Raw genomic sequence first — 23,181 nt, forward strand, 5'->3', positions numbered from 1 at the left:
TACTCCAGCAACGCGGGTTCGATCCCCCCGCTCAACACTATATTTTCAATTTTTTAGAATGATTTTTAGGACTATATGTCTGTTTTCTCTTAAAAAAACATATTGTGGCTATAAAGAATGGAACCCTTGACCTCTTCTTACAAAACACTTGACAATACCAACTAGTCAAGCCTTTATGTAATACTAGTATTTGTTGATGTACATAATTATAGTTTATTCCTTAAATATTGACTCTACTATCCTAAAAATATCGTACGGTGTATACGTTATTGTTCAAAATAAGGTGGCACCTGGAGCTTCCGAATCCTGGATCCGCCTCTGGGACGTACAACCGTCATGACTCATTTTAGTTGATTTATTTAACGATGACAAATGATGTTGGATTTAACGTTAATAGTGCACATGATTGACGTACCTATTAAACCATTAAATTAACATTGTGTGTGCCAAGTGGAAGAATGTAAATTTCTATGGCGCACATAATTAATTTATTTATTGGTTTAATAATAATTGAATTAGTTAAATCCTTAATCTATATGGAAAGTTACCTAGTATGATTGTATACACAATTACTGACTCCTAGTAGGATAATGGTTGTATCCACCAATCACGTTGATGGAACGTGAAAACATAACTGACTATTTCCATTATAAAAGGGGTCCTCTCTCTGCCAAAAGAAGAAGAATAAGGTCCATCACAATTATTCTGAAAGTAAGGTAAAGAGAGAGAAACAATTCAGTGCTCTACGCTTTTGCTTCCGCTAAAATCATTGAGAATTCAGGTAAGTAATTATGTGTATGTGAAAATCATTAAGTTCAACGTTCCTGAATAATACAAAGGATTATGGATAGAATTATTTATGTCTAAAATTGTTTAAGTTTATATAATCCATTTTATGCTTACAATAGTGAGATTTCTTCACAGTGGTTTTCGTTAGGCAACATATTAAATTCTCAATTAATTTACTCCAACTGCAAGCTTAAAGCAAGTTTACTCTTAGAAAGCCTATTGATAGTCCGCTAGAATAAAAAGATACTTATATCAAGCTTAATTACCTGTAGATGCATGTGCTCTAGTTATTGTGCATACACATCAGAATTTATGGAGACTTAAGGAGAAAAAAGCTACTGTTAAAAATTGCTCAATAAAGCTGGTAAACATCTTTCACTATTATGTCACCTTAAAGACAATTAATTAATATGATTATGTCCGTTATTGATGGAAATTAGTAACTCGAATATTAATCAAGTTACCTGCATCTTCAACTATTGTTTTAAAAATTTAATTGCGTTGTCAGTTTGTGTAAAGATAAATCCATATGAAATAAGTAATAATTAAAATATTTCAAATTATGTATTTATGAAGGTTGCAGGATCTTTTCTTTTATCATATATATTCTCAGTTCTACTGGAATTTTTATATTTAAAAATCGGGTGTAGGTAATATAAATCATTAGTGTGGAGCCTTTTTTTTTTTTTTTTTTACATTATTAGATCACTCAAAAAATATTACTATAAATAGTCAGTGAAGATGCTATTGTTAATACTCCTAGCTAGCTAGCATTAAATAACATTAGATTCTATAGCAACCTTTAATTTTATCATAGGCTGGCTCAAAATTAAGAAAAACGGCGCTAGTAATAAATTTCTTTGTTTTTAGTTAATATGTTAACAATATTGTACTATTGGAGTATTAGTACTACAGTTGAAAAGAGAACTAGGGTTAGGCAGCTATAGGCTAAATAATGTACTCCTAGTATGTAGTTTAGTAGTTGGTACATTATTTCGTAAAAAGATATACACACATCTATAGAAGCAACAGATAAAAAAAAAAGAGATGAATCTCAAAAATTTTGGAATTGTTTGGTATGATATCCTCACATAAAAATATCATGAAATTATTTTATTTTGTGTTTGATTTTTAATTTTTATTCTGATACTAGTAACCAGAGAAAATTATATATATCATCATTCTAATATTATGAATACGATATAACATAAAATAATTAAAAGAAAAAAATATCCTTTTTCAAAGCTCTTTCCGAGAACTCTTTAACAAATCTAAGGTTAAATTGGAAATAAAAGATTATCTTAATTATTTAATATAAAACTAATGAAACACATATTTTAGCATATTTCATGCAGTATATTTTATTCTTAATCATATATATAACATATTCAATATAATTTCACGTGTGAAGTTTGAAATAAATATTTATAGAAAATATATGTATCTTTAAATATTTCTATTTGTTTAATTTCCATATTATAATTCATACATTATAACTTCATTGCAAAATTAAAGTTAAAAGTATCTTATTAGTGAAAGAAGACTAAACCCTAAAAGCAAATTGATCTACATATCGAAAGAAGTTGGTCTGATACGTATATTATAGATTCCCTTGTATTTTGCATCTTAAGATGTGCTATTTTTTGTAACTTGCATCCTATTTTTTTTTTTCTTTTTTTTGGTGAAACCTATTTTTTTTTTCTAATGATTTATACCCCAATTTCTTTATTTCCTTACAAAATAATAAAATTACCCTTTTCATAATTTTTTCATGAGGGTAAAATAGGAATATAGAGAAAGAGAGAAATTTTTTTAATGTAGGAGACTAGATGAACTAAATTCTTTCCGCCATTTACTTTTACATCGCTAGTCTACAGCCGACTTCAAAGTTACTAGTCTCCAGACGACTTGAAAAATGTTCGTTACCAAGCAACTTCTATGTCGCTGGTTACCAACCAACACTTTCATGTTGTTGATGTGGCCACGCGACGTCGCGATCAATATATGTGGAGTTTCAATCGTTCGTTACAAAAAATCTCAAAAAAGTGAACGAACCTAAGTTAATTCCCGCCTAATTTTTTGGTACAAGCCTAATTATTCCAAAGATAACTAGCTTGGAATCTATTATGCTATCTGAACATATAGCTTTGAAGTTAAAAAAAGTAAATTAAGCCTAAATTTTTTGTTTGTATTTTGCTAGAATATTTCTGCAATTAAAAAATTGAGGAGGTCAAATATATAGTTACACTAATTTACTTTACTCATTTCTAATGAAAATTTTCTAGTGAGGCAAAATATTTTGCTATGTCTGTTCTTTGGATTAGAAAGTTTTTTTTTTCAAAAATAAACTGTAGATAATTCTTTATAGGTCACGCGGCCAGTGTAACCATTGACTTAGAAGTTGCTTAGTAATCAGTGACTTTCAAGTTGTTTGGAGATCAGTGATTTCGAAGTCAGCTGAAGACCAGTGATGTAAAAGTGAATGACAGAAATAATTTAGTTCATCTAGCCTCCTACAATAAAAAAAATTAGATAGTTTTTTCAAAGAAAATATATACTATTAATCCTATTTTAGGCATCATGAAAACATTATAAAAAAGGATTTTATTATTTTATAAGAAAATAAAGAGATTGAGGTGTAAATCATTTTAAAAAATAAAAATAAAATGCAAATTATAAAAAAAGCATACGTTAGGATAAGAAATACAACAGACTCTATATTCTATATTATATGGAGAAGAAAATTAGCTACTATACCGGGGACCCGCCTAGCTCTATGAAAGCAATGCATGCATGTGGTCCTTTTTTTTTATCTCTTACGTACACACATAAAAAAAAAGATCAAAAAGCTTCCAAACCCTAATTATCTTTTTGTACCACACTTCTTCAGTCATATCTTCATCTTCTTTAGTCATCTCCTTTTCATGAATATTAAAGGACCACTACGAGATTCCCAGTAGCCTAGTTGATTGAGTATCTGAACTTTTATTTTGTTAGCGAACTTCAATTTTCATATTGTAATCCACTTTTTTAAAAAAGAGGACCACAAAACTATCTTTCCATTTTAAGCTTATTTTTGCCTCATCTGATAACATGTTTTTTCTTGGATTCAAGGAAAATTTTAGTAGTTCCATTGTTTGATTATTTATACTTTATCTTTTTAGAAAAAAAAGATCACAAAACTATCTTTTTATTTCACTCCATTTTAAGCTTACGCTTGCCTCATCTTACAACATGTTCTTTTGTTGAATTCCAGAAAAATGTTAGTAGCTCTGTTGTTATCTGAACAGATCGGTCTTTCCATCCGGTTTTGTTTTGACTATTTATACTTTTATCTTGTTGAAGGTTTGATTTTCCACTTGCTAATCCACTCACCAAATATAATTTTTAATTTTTTTTATTTTACGAAAAGGACCACAAAACTATCTTTCATTTCACTCCATTTTAAGCACAAAACTATCTTTCATTTCACTCCATTTTAAGCTTACTTTTGCCCCATCTTAGAACATGTTTTTTGTTGGATCCCAAGGAAATCCAACAAATATTAATTTATACTTCAAAATCTCAATCTCTCATGTGTCTCTTTCAACTTAATGAACACCCTTCCATTTTGTACTAAATCTACTCTTATCCCTATATCTTTTCCCTCTCTTCAGCAGCGGCAGCAACGACTACTGCTAGTCTGCTACTCTAACCACATTCGTGGTTGACATATCCAAACTCGAAATTATTTTACACTAATTTCGAGTGTAAGTTATACTCTTCTTGTTCCACATTATGTGACACAATTTGAAATATGAGGGTCCAAACTAACTTATATGTGCGAATTTGACCATAGAATATCCAAATTTCAATTTTTCTTTATAAAAAAAAACTACATAAAAAGTAGAAATCAGAATTAAAAAAAAAAGTATTTGAAGACATGGTAAAAGAAAAACTCATTTTACAATATCAGTACAATTTAGCTGGTCGTAACAGGCAGCCTTGATATAGAGAATTTCTATCAGTTATTGCAAGTCAACTTCAGTTGATTGACACTAAAAATTTCATTAAGGAGATTCAAAAAAGTATTACACTTGAAGTTAAATATACAATATACAAAAAGGGATTTCAACAAGTTATAGTTAGATATAAAAAAATTTTCGAGTACATATATACGACATACAGTTTTTCAATTGAACCCTTTCATTTCATAATCCATGGCTGTAAAAATTCTTTAAGTTGTCCTTGCACAAAACAAAAACTCATTTTAAAGAACAAAATGCCAAAATCTTGAAAGAAGAAGAAGAAGAAGTCATCACTATATATATTTTGCCTCTAATTAACGGTACAACTTTATACAGCATATATGATACATGTTGAACACGGTGTACATTGAAGCAAAAAGTGATCTCAAACAATCCAGTCTTGAGTTTTACAGCAATAGTCCATAAATTATTATGATCAAAAGATTAAAGAGAACATACATTTGCTGCTATAATAATATATATTTATGCTAGTATCGAATTATTCACTCACCGAGGCACGTATCATTGATGATCAGCTCTGATCTTGAAAGATGAATAGCTAGCTAGCCAGCAGCTTATGATGAAATCATGAAATGAAACATTGGATCACGGAGAATATAGCACAATATATCACTCTATCTCATGACCACCAGTGAAATTATATCTGTCTTCTCTGGTATTATGTCGAAATTATGTGACCATTAACTCTTCATCTAAAAACTTAAGCTGTTATAAAGAGCTAGCACACTTAGACAGAACGGATCATCAATGATCTTAATTAATTGGAGGACTCCCTCTCCTCACAATTTTGAGAAGGTAGAAAATGAAATGGTCTTATAGATTGGCTGGTGGAGTCAATAGGATGTCTAAAGGAATTAGTAGGATTTTCTGAACCTGAATTATTCAACATTTGAAAGTTGATTTCTTTCGGATCAAACTGATCAGACGACGATGCTCCAGCAATATTATGTTGATGGAAAAATTGGGGCAATCCTGGTGGATAAACAACAAGTTGATGATGTGAACCTAATGGCATACTAGGCATTAAGTTGAAGTTGTGAATATCTTGATGATCATGTTGATGATGAGGCACTGAATTTTCTGAATGAGCTAAGGATAAATTTGAAGGATCCCATTTCAAGATATTGGGATTGTACCCTAAGGGATTATTATTAGATGGTTCCAATGGAACATTATCCCAATTGATGCTACTATTGCTCTTATTATGATGTCCCTCTCTATTAATTTGTGAATTACCTCCAATTCCCAACATAGGATAAAGATTAGGGTTCAAATTTCCAGGAGGAATTTGTAAAGGAGGCAATTCGTCGATTTCATGCTTAGCAGCATCAAGCAACCAATCAACAACTTTACTTGGTTGATTAAGCCCTAATCTGTCTTGAAGATCATATAATTGAATAGCAGTAGGAACTGAAAGCCTTACACGACGATCTCTTAGCCCTCTTACTGTGCAAACCTTGCTATGTCTGTCTTTTCCTCCAAATGCTCGCGATACACGAACAATTCTTGGATCCTTTAACCTTGTCCATGATGTTGTTGAATTAGACGTTGACGAAGAAGCCTTGTTATTATTATTCTGATTGCTCGTGTTTCCATCGTCATTCGGGTTGCTCTCTTGCTTGTTCACTTCTCTTGAAATCATCTTATGGTGTCTCTCATAATTGAAGCGAAAAAAGCTTCCCCAGGGACGTCTTGTGAACAATAAGGTAAGTGGCTTAGTACTCCTTTGTCACTTGGACTAAAGTTTCTTTAAATTCTTCAGTGTGCTACCTAGCTCCAAGATTTCTGTTTGATACAAAGAAATGAAAAAAGAAACACAAATATCAATTTAGTATAGACAACAAGTAAGACTAATTTAATACCCTAAACGACAACAACAACGCCTAAATCTCAAATAAGTTGGGGTCGACGACTAATGAGTATCAGTAGAATTTCTGCTATTGATACTCATTAAAAATAAATTAAGGCAGATATTACTAGTATATCTATCCACCTTTCTGAAGAGAAAATGAAAATCATGAAATTTCACAAGTATTATAATTTATAAGCACTTAGAAATTAGTCATGAACAAAATAATTCTGAGGATAAGATATACAAGTAGTAAACTCTCTTTATATAAATTGACTCTATTTTAAAAAAAAAAAATAAAAAAAAATGATATGAAGGTAACTAAAGCATGGAAATTGGCGTACCCTAGAATTTTGTGAAAAAAATAAGAAAGACTCAGCATACATACTTACCTAATAAAGAGAGCTTTATTTTATTTGAAAGGGCGGCAGCAGCGTTTAGCTTCTTCAATTTAGCAAACAGTTGCAAAGAAGAAATTCTCTTTCATTTCAGAGCAGAAACAATATATGGAAATTTTGATAGTAATAGGAAAGAAGATGCTGGACTCCAACCGACCATTTACATATTAGAAAGCAATGGACCACAGGTCGCCACGTATTGTTTGGCATATCTAACAGATAAATATATATGTTACTCTTCTTCGTCTTGATTTGGTTGCTTGTTTCACTTGTCTCATGCTCTTAACTATGTCATACGAAAAAGTTGAATTTAAAAAATTATATATAAAAAAAAAAACTACCATTACCAAGAAGAGGAGGTCTTTTCCCATAACTAATCAATAGAAATTGTTTGTGTTACATGATTTTCTCACCTCATTTCCACGAAACCACTTAATTAGGAAAATATATGGTGAAGAACGAATTTTCAAAATGCTGAGAAACGTGTTTTTTTTCTCACTCTTTAAATTAAATACCTGTGTGGAAATAGAGTTACTAAACTTTTTTCAATAAAAAATTTTCAATAGAAATATAATGAGTTTTTAGTAGTCATTCTTTTTAAAAGGAACCAAAAAAAAAAAAGTAAGATAAATAAATAGAAATAAAGGGAGGACTATTTGTTATATTGTGCTCGTCAATTTTCTCATCAAATGCTCAGCACGCTTGCTGAGCTATCATGGATTATTAGTCTATATAACTTAGTTTTTAATTCTTTGCTAGTTTTTCCAAAAATAGGAAGCAAGTTTAGCAGTTAGAAACAAGTCCCTAATTAGTAAAACTCCAGTTTGCTCATGAACAGGATTTTTTTATCTTTGGACAAAAGAATATAATGTTATGGGGACCATTTATTCACGTAGAGAAAAGTTGGGGTTGATGCTTTATCGACAACTACAAAAGGTTGAATTCGTATATATCACATGGGTCGATTGAAGCACGCCTAGCCACTCTCATTAATTAAGTGTCTCACCATTATTCAGTAACTTAAGCAATTTGTTTGTATATTAATTTGTGTCAAATTCAGCTCAACACAATTAATAGCATCTGTTGAAATGTTCTTAGACTTCTTATTAATATTGTTACTGTTTTTTTTTCAGAGATCTCTTCCCTCACCTATATATGTGGGATATCATCTTCATCACCCTCCACGTCCAGTCCCATGGCGCAAACAGCCCTGTACAATCTATTCGGGGGCCAACATCATATGTTTGCCTCGATATTATGTTAATTAATGGATCTTGGGTCTGATTAACTCAATCCGAAAAGCTAGCTCAACTATAATAGGATAGCCCAAGGCCCGTACAGGGGTCCAGGGATCTCATCCTCACTAATGTGGGATATCATCTTCATTTGTTTTAGATCACAAATTCCGAAAGTCTTTCTTTCTTAAATATTATGTCCATTCACATATATAAATTGGGATGGAGGGAGTAGTTTAGCGTCCAAATTAAAATAGTTTCTCGAAGGTGTGTTAGCAAAGATTTCTTTTTCTTACATAGATTGATTTGCTAGCTCATAATTAGAAAATATATACGTGAATATATAATCCTTACTGGAAGAGAAATTAATTAAAATAAAGAAATGATGGCATGGTGAAAGTAATAGGTACATAGATGAAAGGGAGAGGAGAAGACTTTCCCTTAAAGAGGAGGGACCAAACTGATCATTTTGTTTACAATGTCCACTCAATATATATGTAGATGAAGGACCACACTGCCTTTGTATCGCAGAGAGATTTTGCAAGGACCAACAAGCTAAGTCACAAATATAATTATGAGAGAAAGCAAGTTAAGTGAAGGAAATAAAATTAACTAAAGAGGTTTGAGGATTCTTTTTCCTCTGCTAATACAAAACAATATCTCATCAGCATTTTTATCGACATTCAAAGCCCCCAAAGTAAACCAATGACTTATCTAAACAGTACGTTTCAATGGTAATAAACCTCTTAACTGTTTGTATATCTACTGGGAAATTGATTCAAGAAAAATATACACATATTTCTTGTATGTACTACTACTCTCTCCGTTGAGAGTATATATGTGATTATATTTGATTGGATACGAAATTTAAGAAAAAATGAATAAGTTATGAAATTTATGGTCTAAAACATGTTATAAAGTTTTATTTAGGACAAACTAAAAAAAAAGTTAGAGACATAAACTAAAACGAAATATAATAATATATTGAGAGGATATTTAACTTGGTTGAAAATATTTTATGATAAAAGGAAAGTACGAGAAGGTAAGAAAAGTAGGGTTCTGTTAAAAATAATTTCTAAGAGAAGTACCACACTTTCTATTCCAATGTATGTGATATTTTTGTGTGTGTCTAAAAAAGAAACGTTGTTTTCTATAATTAAAAATAGTTTAATCTTTAATAAATAATCACTTTATTGTTGATGAAACAATTTATATTAAGTCATATAAGAATCTAAAAAAAAATTAAATTAAAAATTTCAAAAATAATTTGTTTTAAATCAAAGATTTCAAAAAAAAAAAAAAAAAAAAAATTAAAAAAAAAATTATGTCAACTTAAATAGTGGCATATAAATTGAGACAAATATCGTATATTTACGTTAGAAAACTTCAAAAAAAATAAAAAATTGTTTGTTAGCTCTGCAGTATTAAGAGGGAATTAAGAGGTGGGGAACAAACATCAATAAGAAACTAGGAGTAGCTAGGAATATAAGTAATTAAAAAGAGGCAGATAAGCCATTTGATTATATTGAAGGCAAGCTACGGTTCGTTGCAGACGTGATTTATAGTTGCCAGATCAATGATGGCCCCAAAGACACATTCGCAGATACTCATCATCCAGTTGAATAGAGTATATAATTACTCCTCCATTTCAATTTATGTCATATTTTCTTTTTTTATTAAAAAAAATATTTACTATATTTAGAGTAATTTTTTTATATATAACTTCTTAGATAAAATATAAGAGACATTTTATTGTATTACACGTATTTATAATTTAAAATCTCAAAATTTAATTATGTTCTTATTTTTTTTAAACTGCAAGCTCAATAAGACGCATAGACGTTGACGATTGAGTAATTGAATTTTGGATGGATCCACAGCCGCAAGTTCCACCGTCCCGGCCCTATAATAAAAATAATGTTGAAATCCTTTTCTGCACCTTTCTCATATGCATCATATATTATATGTACCAAATGAATTCGATTCCGTATTCGACTTTTCTTTTCTTCTTGACCTTTAGTTATTTGTAGTTTTCAGTATCCATGATGATAAATATATATATATATATATGTATAGGGCTGCAGGCCAAAATCAAACTAAAAGTGATCACACTGGCCAAACTTTTAACGACTAAAAATTAATGGGCCAACTTGTCAATGCAAAATTAGAAGTACACATGTATTATAGGCATGCGCCAGCCAGCCTAGCAGGCTAGCAACAATGATACGGATCAATTTTAGACTTACATTGGATAATATGGAAATTAAAAGGACAGGATACATTACGAAACTTCAGGAAAATTCATAGTTATTCTTTGAATGCGTTCTGTGCGAAATCATATAAGAAATGTAAACACACTAGAAAAGTCTGTTGTGACGAGAGAAAGCATTGTCGGAGGAAATTGAAATTGACAGAACGTTAGCAACTATTTTTACTAGAAAGTGATGTTTGACTCTAATGAAATATAAACTTGCGTCAATTTTCTAGTGAGAAATTGAATACTCGCATATCATATTTGATTGAAAGTTGAGTAACCTAGTATTAAGCATATCTATAGGATGGGGAACAAAGTTGCTTATGGACATATATGTAGTTCAAAGAACTATCTTTTGTTGCCAAAAAGAAGAAAAAAAAAATCAATAATTAAGACTTTTCCTGCTGAGGGCGAGGCTAGTAATTAAGGAACAAAAAGTCAAATAGTTTACATATGAATGAAGGCTGGGAAAAAGGAACCATATATAACAGCTAATTTCTTGATCACTTTGTAAAAGGTTATGTGGTTTGATTAGTTCTAACAAGGAAATATTTATCTTCGCGTAAGGTTTACTCCAATCCAAACCAAGTAATTCTCAACAAAATTTACTTCTCCCATTCCATTTTATGTGACACGATAATCAAATTATCAGTGTGAATTTGACATAAAAACATTCAAATGTCTTAAAACAAGTTTTACAAATTTAGACGCTATATAAAAAGTACTATAAGTCACAAAAATTTACAATCTAAGACGTTAAAAACCAGCGATTAATAATATTATGCCACGTAAATTAGGACGGTACGTATTTGATATATATGTCACCATTGCCTTAACTATCATAGTACTATGCAATTGCTATACTTAAGGAAAGAAATATTTTATTTTTATGTAGCATTCTCATCTCATGACTGTGCATGCCAGTAGGTTAAAAAAAAATCACCTGATTGAAAGCATCCAAAAGAATTGCTTTAATGATCAAACATGTCCAGAGAAAGGAAATTGTTTCCATTTCTGACTTCAATCAGAAAACATTGTGGTCAGGCATATTTCCCTTTCGACGATTAATTAGTTAAACAACCCATATGAAGGAAGACTTAATAAAATTTATTCCCAGTCATTTTAGTCATATCTAGGTTTCTGGGAAAACCATCCAATGTCTGTAAATGAAATGCCTCAGAACAAAATAATCTTCTTTGCAAAAGTGGGAGAGTCATTTGCTCCTTGGCCCTTTTTTGTGTTTGGACTTTAATTTATGTTTCTCATAACCCAAAAAAGAAAATGAGTTATAAATTTATATTGTCGTACCATAATATCTCATAAGTTATGTTCGAGCATGACTTACAATTTCTAAAGGACACATATGTCCTAGGCATGAGTTTGACTGTTTGAACGGCAAAAATAAAAATCAGCTCATTTAAAGGATATACATTCAGTATCAATTTTTCCTAAGGCCAAAAAGTATAATTTTATGAAAGTGAGATATCTTATTATTGTTGACATATATCATGAAGCCAAGTGGTGGAGCTACAACTTCTAGCTAACGAATTTGACAAGAACTCAATAATTTTCATCCAATCTTTATATTTGTATTAAAAATTCAGTAAGTTGCATTTTGAAGAAATCCAAAACTCCTAAAAGGACCTAGCTAGTTATATAAAAATCACACTGATGGTGGTGTATGTAGCTAGGTTTAAGCTATAAAATGGATCTTCTTATATAATTGATGAAACAAAAAAGAAAATCAAAAGCTCCGAGCTAATTAATATATACTGTGAAGATTGACACAAGAACCAAATTCATATTTTCTCCAAAGTCCTTTTTCTTTCATATATACTCCATGCAGATTCAATCATTCAAACCATGTTATATAAAGCCTTAATTTCAACGAGTTCAAATTTAACTATTTGAATCCTCACTGATAATTTAAGCTATACTAGATCCATTTAAGCTCGTTCTCAAATGACAAAATATCATACAAGATAGTAATAGGCAATACTATTAGTTCTTAACACTCATGGGCTGACCTAGGTACAAAAATCTGGTGCTCCGGCACCCATTAAATCTAATCATCATATAGGTATAATTATACAAAAAATGGATAGGAAGGAAAAAAGTATCCTTAAAATCCAGAATATAGCTGCGTGCTTTGATTTTTAAGTGGAATTTTCAAGCTTTATGTGTCAATATGTGTGTTTGAACCTCTCGAGCGCCCACAACCCCTAAATCCTAGATCCGCTACTGTTAATGTTCTACTATTTTTTTTAATTATGAAGAAAGACAAAAGGTCTTAAATACGATGTCTGGAGATACCAAGACAAGAGAGAAAAGCAGTAGCAGTAGTTCACTTTCTGTGCTTTATTTTGCATTATTCACTGCTACTGACACTATGCATTCAATCTCAGTTTGATCCATCACCCTCTTCTTCGTTTTTACGGTTTCTTTTCACTGACTAAAAAGGGACGAAATTAAATTACTCTGCACAACTCACAGTATCTATTATGAAGATGACCACATATAAAGATAAGACAAAATTTAAAAACTTAGATCGATGCTTACACATTGAGTACAGTTCAGTTGGATGCCGGGGTAAAGTACATTACATTGCGTAAATAGGATTAATTTAATTTTAATTTTTTCATGTATATAAAGTGTGATATATGACAGACTGCTGGAAATTACTTTATGTTGCAAATTGGGATATCAAGTGTTGAAATTCTTATAGTACCTTTTATAAGAGGAAAAATTATTTAAATTCATGGTTCCGCCACATTATGGACATAAATTCATACATTACAGGATCAAGAGAAGCTAAAGGAAATACTAATACTAATACTAATACTAGTACGAAGTCAAAAATACTAAGTAGTAGATAAGTTTTTTCTCCGTGGTGAATAAAGTTATCCGATACTTGTGCTAGTAATGAAAGGTAGTAAATAATAGGTAAAACTAGACGAAGTGGCACAAATTGATCCAGACAATATCATCATAAGGGGAAAACTAATACTAACATAGTATGTAGTATACAAAGTCTGCAATTTAAAGAAGAGGCGATTTCAGCTTGATCAAACAAATATAAGCCAATCATTAGTAACTTGAAAAGGGGGCTCTCTTTTTTCCTATAGGTTTTCATGGATTCAATAAAGCACACTAGCACCCCTTTATGGAAAGACATGATATAGCCCTAGAAATGTATAATTATTGAAACATTTGATAGTTGGATTTGTACGAAAAGAGTTTTGTTTACTTGAGGGTAAAGTAAAGTGCTGCCTCATTTCCAAATTGGGTTATGATGTGAAATATGAAACAATATGTTTGTTAGATTTTTGAGGCATGCGCAACTGCCGTACAAGTACTATTATTCCTTCTAACATAAAAAAACACTCAGCTTTCTTATTATGTTCCTGTTCATACCACAATACTCATAGGTAACTATTTGCTTTTGTAAATCACTTTATTATCTCCTCTTTCTTGCCTGTCTTGTCTTTTCCTATAATTGGACCAAGGAGAAGTTGTCCATTCAAGTATTCCAATAATAACGTTAAGACTATTCGAACAAGGTACGAATAACGCCTAGTTGCTTGTATTGGTGAAAAATGCAAGTGTATTTAGGTGAGGACTAACAAATAAGCTTTTAGTAATTGATTCGCATTAGAAGTAGTTTAGAGTTAGTAATTAAGTGATGAAATAAAAGATCATAAAGTCGTTGGCACAAACACAACTCAAGGAGGAGTTAGCTGAGGCTACTGCTATGTAGAGTGAACTCCAACAACAAAGCGTGCTTCCACATTAGGAACAACGGAATTGGCTTTATTTTACATTTGGAAAACTAACAAAGTATAAAATTCTCATGCTCTCTTGTCTAATTATGGGGAATCAAGAACAAGTTTCTTGGCAGGGAAAGTATTGAGTCGATTCCAGAGATAAAAGGTCCAAATAACTATGAACAATTTCAGTAGTCACATCTAAAATTTATTTTATTATTTTCTTGAACTCCATAGTAAGATATGAAACAAATCTTCAACACCATAAACTTTGGGAAATCAGAATCATACTATATAGCTAATCAGATGTTGCGTTCGACTAACTTTGCCCTTTCAAACACAAGGCAGGGAACAATCTGCATAAGCTAAATGGACAAAATTATTCAATGGGTGAAACTTTTCACTTTAAAACCAAATTGCTCCAAGAATATATATCTCAACATGTTAAAAAAAGGGAGTACATTTGCAATACACTTGGTTGACACTGCAAACATCATCAGCTGCGATTATTGACAGCAACTGGAGTCTTCGCCGCAAATACACAGCCTGGTACAGAGAGAGTTCAAGTGGTTACAAATTATGTGATATATCAGCACACAGCTAACAAAATTGAATTCTTCAAGAAGAACAAAGAAAACAGAAATAGGTTTGTAAAGAAGAGAAAAAAAACAGAGATGCTACTCTTTTCCATTTTGCCGGAGTAGCCACAACAGCCAACACTTTTTTGTTTCTAGTTACCTGCTCTGCAGTGATATTTTTACGGGCAATTGCTCATCCTTTATGGAAAGAAAGGTGTCGCTGTAAAATGCACACGGAGCTTAAATTTTATGGAATTTCAGAAAGTTGCCTTGTATTTTCTTATATTTTTTAATAGGAAAAAAATGGGGGCAGCTTGGTACACTAAAGCTTCTGCGCTATGTACAAGCTCTGGGGAAGGACCGAACCACAAGGGTTTATTGCACGCAGCCTTACCCTGTATTTCTGCAAGAGGCTGTTTCCACGGGTTGAACCCGTGACCTCTTGGTCACATGAAAGCAACTTTACCAATTACACCAAGGCTGTGTACTTATTCTTGCAAAAGAAGAACCGACTTCATTTCTTTTTTATGATTGTCCCAAGATATATGGTGGGCTTAAAGTTCATCAAGACTTTGTGTTGCAAGCTCAATCACTGCTCAAGCCTTGGCTCAGTCATGACCAATCCAATTGTGACTTTTCAAGTCCAAGTCTAGTTCGAGCCTGCTTGAGTAGCAAACATACCAAGCTTGAGTTCCAAGTAACTGGTTCGTTAGACACACACTTGAAAAGCAACAAACAAGTAACAACAACAAACACCAGTGTAATCCCATAAGTGGGTCTGGAGAGGCTAGGATGTACGCAGACATTACCCCTACCTTTGTGAGGTTGAGAGAGCCTACCTACTTAATCGGGTTTAGACCACGCAGTCCTCTTCTTCAGTTTTTTTCCTCATTTACCAGTAGACCGCCTCTCTTTTATTGAAAAGGTCATATTACCAGTAGGCTACCTCTTCCCCTTCTCTTAGTGTTGTTCCTTACTATCAAAGTCTCTCCAGCATATTTTTGTGATAAGGTAAATAATTTTGTTGATGTGGGAACCTGTATATAAATCCAATATATAAATAGGTAGAACGCCTACTAGAGAAAAACCTCTCTCCAGCATACCTTTATCCTTTCCCACTTGTCTCTATATCTATGCTAACTGCGTAAACAGACCTACTCATTTCCGGCATCCCTTATATCTCTTTTCTCTTTTTTTGAAGTAAGTTGTTTCATAACCAGCATCAAGCAGATGCAAAGAGTATCCGGCATCCCTTATTTATCTCTTGAACTCAGATTGCAGGCAAATGCAACAAATCCCGAGTCTTATTTCAACATAAGATGCATTGCATTAATTTTTGTTTTTTCTGTTGTTTGAAGCTTTGAGGATATGTTAAAACTTTGTAGAATTCAGCTATTTTCGCTCTTTTCTGATTATTACATTCATGAGAGTTGTAGGATTATTTTATTATTATTAACCGTGGTGTACGGACTAGCTTTCGCGCACCTCGACTAAATCCACAAGATACCTGCCACCTCCTACCAGAAACAGATATCAAGTTTGTTGTAGGATTGTTTTTATTAGGGCTGTTCTCATAATTTTTACCATTTCTAGTTCGGATTGGTAAAAGTTATCTAATTGTCTGCTGTAAAAGTTAACCAAACCCGTAGAGCCAGTATTTAGCTCAGTAAAGTGTAAAGACCTGATTGTCAAGATGCATGCAAGCTCGCGCAGACACCACGGTTATTAAAAGAAAAACTGATAGTCTCAAGCTCGGGCTTGATTAAGCTCCACCCAACCTTGAGGTCCTCTCTCAATGCACCAACTTAAGCTGAACCTAGCTAATGTTAGGCTTGGCTTAGGCTGCATTTGTTTTTTTTTTAAGATCCAAACGTCTGAATCTGAATACACGTCTGAATGATTAAGATGTTGTCTCTGGATTTGAAAACTGAATGATTAAGACTGTTTGTTTTTCAACATCTGAATGTACAAGAAAATTTATTTGTATATATACTAAAATAAAAAATACAATTCAAATAAAAAATTAATTATATATCAGAACAGTATGTAATTTAATACAACAAAATTATTATTTAATTGGAAAAAATATTTATGTTTATTAGTGATAGTGGAGATGGTTTATAATGGTGATTGCGGTGACAATGATTGATGTTAGTTATTAGTAATGTTAGTGGTTATAGTTGTGATGGTTGGTATTGTAGTGACTGTTATGATGGTGGTGGTTGATAGTGGTGGTGGTGGTTTTGATGTGAAGTTGCTTGATGTTAGTACTTGGAGGTGTTGATTGTGATGACTGAAAAATGAATGAATGATGGTTGATGATGTGTTGGTGCTAGTTGGAGATATTGTTAGTTGTGATGGTGGAGATAGGTTTTAGTAGAGATAAATTGTAGCGATGATAGTGATTGAAGTGATGGTCGAGGTGGCGTTACTAGTGACAATGGTGGTGGCCGCCGAAGAATGTGTGGAGGTTGTGATGTATTAGTGGTAGTTAGTGGTGGTGCTAGTTGTGATAGATGGGTTGGTCGATAGTAGGGATTGACCGGTAGTGGTTGTTGATGGAGGTGTTGCTGACGACGATGGTGATGTGAAATATAATTAGAATAATAGAAACAGTAGGTGTGGTAACGGTTGACAATTGTGGTTGGTAGCGATATTTGTTGTCGATGGTGGTTGTGATGGTGGAGGTGGTTGTGGTGGTGGTGGGTGGTGGCAGAGGTGGTGACTGATGATTATGAATAGATTGACAGTGAATATTATTCAACACCAGAATACCTATTAAGACTTGATTCTAGATCTGAATGATTAAGACCTATTCAGACCTATTAAGAGCTAAAATCTTAATAAAAAACAAATGCACTTAATGGTCTAAAGTCTGAACTATTCAGATTCAGACCTCCATTAAGTGCAAACAAATGAGCCCTTAGCTCATTTACACAACTAAAAGGACAGTAGATTTTAGGGCTTGGGGGCCTAAAATCACTCACACACACGCATTGCTTGCCTTAACATAAGAGCACCGCCTAGCATGGATTATAGACATACTCTCAGCTAGTTTGCTCTTTCATCATCACCTAGAGCTAAGAGACTAGCTGTAAAACGAAATAGCATGGAAATTTCTCAGATAAGTTATACAAATCAAATAGCACCACAATCCCATAACAAAGACCCTATCACGGTTCTAACAGGTCATCATCTCAAACCAATTGTTATTTTATAACTCTAAGTACCTTAAAGATCTAGATGACTACTTTAATCAAGAATAGTATCAACAGAAGTTGAAGAACATTACTATATTTACATATACAAAGTGATCAAGATGCAACCACCTTGATGAAATCAAAAGTGATCAAGTTTAAAATATGAAAATTTATGTACCCTGTTGGCATGAAACTGAATTGTCTCAACAAACTAAACTTTTACCCATTTTTGGTTTCTTAGTTATTGCAGCCAAAATCTACTTGTTTTTGTAACACTGCACATTCTTGATGCCAGCAATGAAACACCTTATTTCATTAGATTTAAGAGCTTGTGATTCCATAATTGTCTTCCTTTCTACACATAAGATTAGAGTCAACTTGACCTAAGCTAAAGTGCAACAAATTATAAATCTCATCAGAATGATAGTTGCCATGTCAACTATAATATTATTATTGATGGATGTGTTTGACAAAAAGTTACATGTTAGAAAGATACATCAAGATTAATTGTTTAACTAACCCAATGTTGTCAAAGGAGCGCTTAAGCCTTAAAACAAGGCGGAAAACATGTGGAGCGCTTGCCTCACTTAATGTGTTTCAGTGTCTTCATCAAGGCTCTAAGCCATACTATTCTTTGCCAATAACCATCTTCTTGAAAGGCAACAACAACAAACCCAGTGTATTCCCACATAAAGAGGTCTGGGGAGGGTAAGATGTACGCAGTCCATACCTCTACCTCTAAAGAAGTAGAAAGGCTGTTTCCGATAGTCCCCCTATATGTTGTTTGGTGTGATCAAAAGGAAGCAAAAAAAGACTTTACTTTCTATGCAGTTCTCAATAGGTTAGGAAGGCTGATTAGAACAACAAACCATCATTTTGACAAACCCCTCTCCCTACTACCTATTGACCCACCTGAATCTTCTTGTTCGACCCAGCAAACAAAGAAATGTGATTGCTAATTCATGCTCAGAGACGAACTGGTGCTTTAAGACAAAAGAAGAAGAAAAATGCAAATATAACATCAAACTAGTCAATACCTAAATAGATTATAGGAAAAAAGAATGAAATTAAGCTAATCGCATTCCAAAACCTTGTCAACTAGTGCTGTTTGGGGTAGATATTAAGTGATAGTGTGATACTAAAGATGAGGCCAATTTTGCAATTTTAAGTCTTTCTATCACACGAGGATTCGTAAGCACACATTATTTCTCTGTTAAAAGCACCAGTCGAGTCAATTTTGAACAGAATGTTCAATTGGGTAACACTAAGACCATTATTATCAACTGTAATATGGTGTTTTCGCCTGTAAAAAGGGAAAAGGAGAAGACTTGAGACTTATAAAACGGTTGGGACTAGGGGTTTGCTGCCAATTCGCAAAAGGGACAATCGCAGAGGGGAGGACACTAGAAAAGGAAAAAGAAGAAAACCTTGAACAGGGGTCAAATGTGCTCGTGACCAGGGGGTGGGGGGTTCCATCAAAAGTTAAGTTTTGGAAACGGCAGCAAGGACGGAAGCCACCTTCACATGTAAGATCCAAAAAGGAGGCAACAGTAGCTCAATGTGGAAGGCAGAGCAAATGAGAGGCAATGAAAAGGTTATCAGTAAGGAGCAACCATTCAGTAGATGGAAGGCGCCACTAACTACAGATGCGCAAACGCAGAGAGGGATAGGAGCAGCAACTACAGGGTCTTAGGTAAGGAAAGGAAGAAACTCCTTTTAGTTAAACATAACATGCAAAGTTTGGCATATTTTATACCACTATTTGGTCTGTCATCTTTCTTTTCTACTTTAAAATGGAAAAATCTATTTCTAAAAAGATAAGAGTGAATGGAAAAATAAGAAATTTGGAACCGCTAAGGGAAGGGGGTTGGATAAATAGTTGGGGAGTGAGACAGTCTTTTTGAGAGGGACTTGACCCCTCACGATTCTTAAAGTTTTATAATAGAATAGCATATCTCTTTCATATCTTAGGCTATGTGTTGATTTACCTCGTGTTTCATCAGATGGACTCCCAACAGATTTCCCTGGAAAGCATATTGCTCAGATTGCACAAACCTAGCTAAGCAGTTCTTCCTTTTAAATCAAATTTCAATTTAGCCCTAAAAAAACATATTTCTGTAACCTACAATCGGCATTCTCATTATAGACCACTACTAAAGTTTCCACTACACACCATTTTATCTGCCACTAGGAGAGGGAGGGAAGGGGTAAAATCTCGTCAAGTGCTTAAAACATCAAATGGAATTCATTTTCCTTCCCAAAAATAATTTAACTCTTACTTGATATCACTTGTTTCAATTTAAGCATTGTCTTCGACATCTAGTACTCAAAAATATCACAAAAACACAACCCTCCTTCCATCCTACACCTTGTAGGACCTTCCATACTTTCATAATCAAGCAAACACTGATGTAGAAGTGTTTTCCCCTGAAAAAGGAACATTTTCCTCCAAACCAACCGCACTATAGAGTGAGACGATATACTGCATCTTCAGATTACACGTCTCCACTCCTTTACTGAAACAAACCAAAGAACTATCTACCAAGCTCTAACAACTCTGATTGGAGAGAAGCTCTAAATTCCTCATATATCAGAACACCATCCATCTTAAATAACGATCTACATGAAACAATGCAAACTTTAGAGAACTCTAAATGTACCTTAAAAGCAAACTAAGTATCAGTATCGGAATGAAATGAGTCCAAATAGCACATAATCCAAAAGCAATGATAACAAAGGCATACAAGGTTACAATTAATTAATTGATTGTTCAAATAACAAACTCATTGTTCAAATAACAAACTCAATCTCCAACAATGACAAATAATTAAACGGATATAAGAAAACCCCTAAAATCCAATCCCAACACCTTCATTTCAGGGAATCTTAGTAGCTCAATTTAGTTGGCTACATAAACTTTCACCTTGTTGTCGAGAGTTTGATTCCCCTCTCTGCAATCACCTCCCCCATTTCCCCTAATTTTTTTGAAAAAAATAATACCTTTATTTCTGGTAGCCACCACCAATAGCATTATCATCCTCAACAACCTTAGCAGTCAAATAGGGCTTAGGAAAATCATTAACGTCAAACTTATACTCCATCCTCATCTTCTCAACATCAGCTTTGTTGAGAAAGGTGCGCTTGATTGGAGGGCGATTACGCCTCTGATCACGAGTGTGATACTTGATATCGAAAACCGTTTCGGGATTGGACGTAGGGACAATGGCCTGAAATTTGGGAGTGGCAGGAGAGAAGACTCTGTACTCCGTTGCTTTGGGTATAGAATCTAAATACTCGGGACTTGTTTGGGGACCAGTGAACTCCCATGGCTTCTTCATGAACCGCTTTAGGGTTTGAATCATCGATTTGCCTGGCGACGCCATTGATGAAATTTGATGTGCTGATTTTGGGGATCTGTTTGTTTGATTGGTGAAGATCCCTTGGATTTTTTGGTTTCAGGAGGGGAGACTAATTTGGGTTGGGCTGGATCTTTGGGCCTAAATGGCCTTTCCCGGTTTCCATGCTTCTTTTTCTCTCTGGCCTTTTTCTCTTTTTGGGTTAATCAAACCTTCTTATAACATAACCAAAAGATGTCATCTGGTCCAGTGGATGGGGTTATTCATTTCTTGACTAGAGGTTTCAATTCGAGCCCTGGAGCACTTCCCTCCGAATGAATTCTACGCAATGCAAATTTGAATTAGTTAAATTTTAATGTGGGTATCGAACATCGGATAATATATAACAAGAGAGTAAATTGAAGAAGTAATAAGGAGAGGATATTAAATGACACGTGATATGATCTTACCTTGCTAAGGACATAATTTTAGACGGTAGGTTGTAGAGAACATATGTAAGAAGGTTGGTAGTAATTTTTTTAATTTTTTTTGAAAATTTCGTAAACCCCCTGTGCACAGCCTGCAAGTAACATCAGGGATTTTTAACCGCACTAGGCAAGCCCGATAGGCTCGACTCAAAGGCCCTACCTGGGAATCGATCCCAGGTAGCTGTGGTGGGTTTTCAACCCCCCAACCAGTAAGCCACACCACAAGGGTGCAGGTTGGTAGTAATTGTTGTTCATCCTTATTTAATACTTGTTGTCTTCTTACTATATGTTGCTTTTGTTACTATCGATTATTTATTATATTTTGATACTTTCTTTTTTGGATGTTCTGCACTATTTATCTCTTGGGTTGGAGGTCTATCAAAGAAGTTTGCATACATTGAATATATTATTATCGTGGTTATAACAATTAACAAACATCTTTTAAAAAAAAAAAAGAAAAGTTTGAACTTTCTATGACAACAACATACACAATGTATTCTTACACAGTGAAATCTGAAGAGGGTAAAATGTACGCAGTCCATACCACTACCTTCAAAGAAGTAGAGAGACTATTTCCGACAGATCTTCGGCTTAGGACCAAAAACAGCAAACAAATTCGAAATAAAACATGAAACAAACATGGAATAACAGAAAATAACATTCACAAAGTAGTACTCTACACTATCAAATCGAACGAAACCCTTCACCCCAACCCTCCTACGACTACTAGTAAGGCTATCCAAAGCACACCTATCTACTATCCAATAATTTAAATATCAATAGGAACTATCAATAGAAACTATTATTTCATGGCCAGAAAACTATTAGTTTCATATGCAGAAATCAATATCCACGTAGCATTAAATAGTGAAAATTCAATCCTACTTTGTTAGACAGTACGGAAATCTCAACAAAAATCCCTATTTTCTTTCCTTTTCAAGTCATCAAACCTACCTAATATTTAATTACTTTTTCAAAGAATATATTAGATATTGACAAGACACGGCAATATTAAGGAGGAGGAGTAGTATTTTCCAAAGAGAAGACTACGGGTGTACAAACCGAACCGTTAAGTCAAATCAAATCGAGGAAAAAAATCGACTTATGGTTTGGTTTGATTGATTTGGTGTTCAAAAAAAAAATCGATCATTCTTGGTTTGGTTTGGTATTAGCAAATATAAAATCAAACCGAACCTAAACCGAACCGACATAATATATATATAATTTTAATTTTTTATACGTAAAAAGATATTACTTATAATC

The 23,181-nt window shown here is 33.3% G+C and overlaps 1 protein-coding gene and 1 long non-coding RNA gene across 2 annotated transcripts; both read right to left on the reverse strand.

Annotated features, from left to right (window-relative positions):
• Positions 1-5,061: 5,061 nt before the first annotated feature.
• On the reverse strand, positions 5,062-7,843 carry LOC107861432 (transcription factor TCP13). Its single transcript, XM_016706769.2, has 2 exons — positions 7,059-7,843; positions 5,062-6,602 (listed from the first exon to the last, which is right to left on the reverse strand). Exon 2 carries the CDS (start codon positions 6,457-6,459, stop codon positions 5,575-5,577), a length of 885 nt encoding a protein of 294 aa, XP_016562255.1. The 5' UTR covers positions 6,460-6,602; positions 7,059-7,843; the 3' UTR covers positions 5,062-5,574.
• A 6,666-nt stretch (positions 7,844-14,509) lies between these two features.
• Positions 14,510-21,638, reverse strand: LOC107860445. The gene is made up of 2 exons (XR_007052575.1): positions 21,096-21,638; positions 14,510-14,863 (listed from the first exon to the last, which is right to left on the reverse strand). It is a non-coding gene; the product is annotated as an uncharacterized LOC107860445 (long non-coding RNA).
• Positions 21,639-23,181: the final 1,543 nt, after the last annotated feature.

This window comes from Capsicum annuum, chromosome 2 (genome assembly GCF_002878395.1).
Source record: "Capsicum annuum cultivar UCD-10X-F1 chromosome 2, UCD10Xv1.1, whole genome shotgun sequence".
NCBI lineage: Eukaryota > Viridiplantae > Streptophyta > Magnoliopsida > Solanales > Solanaceae > Capsicum > Capsicum annuum.

Excerpts from the sequence above, each read along its gene's own strand:
- LOC107861432 (XM_016706769.2), bottom strand. The coding sequence starts at position 6,459 with ATGATTTCAAGAGAAGTGAACAAGCAAGAGAGCAACCCGAATGACGAT.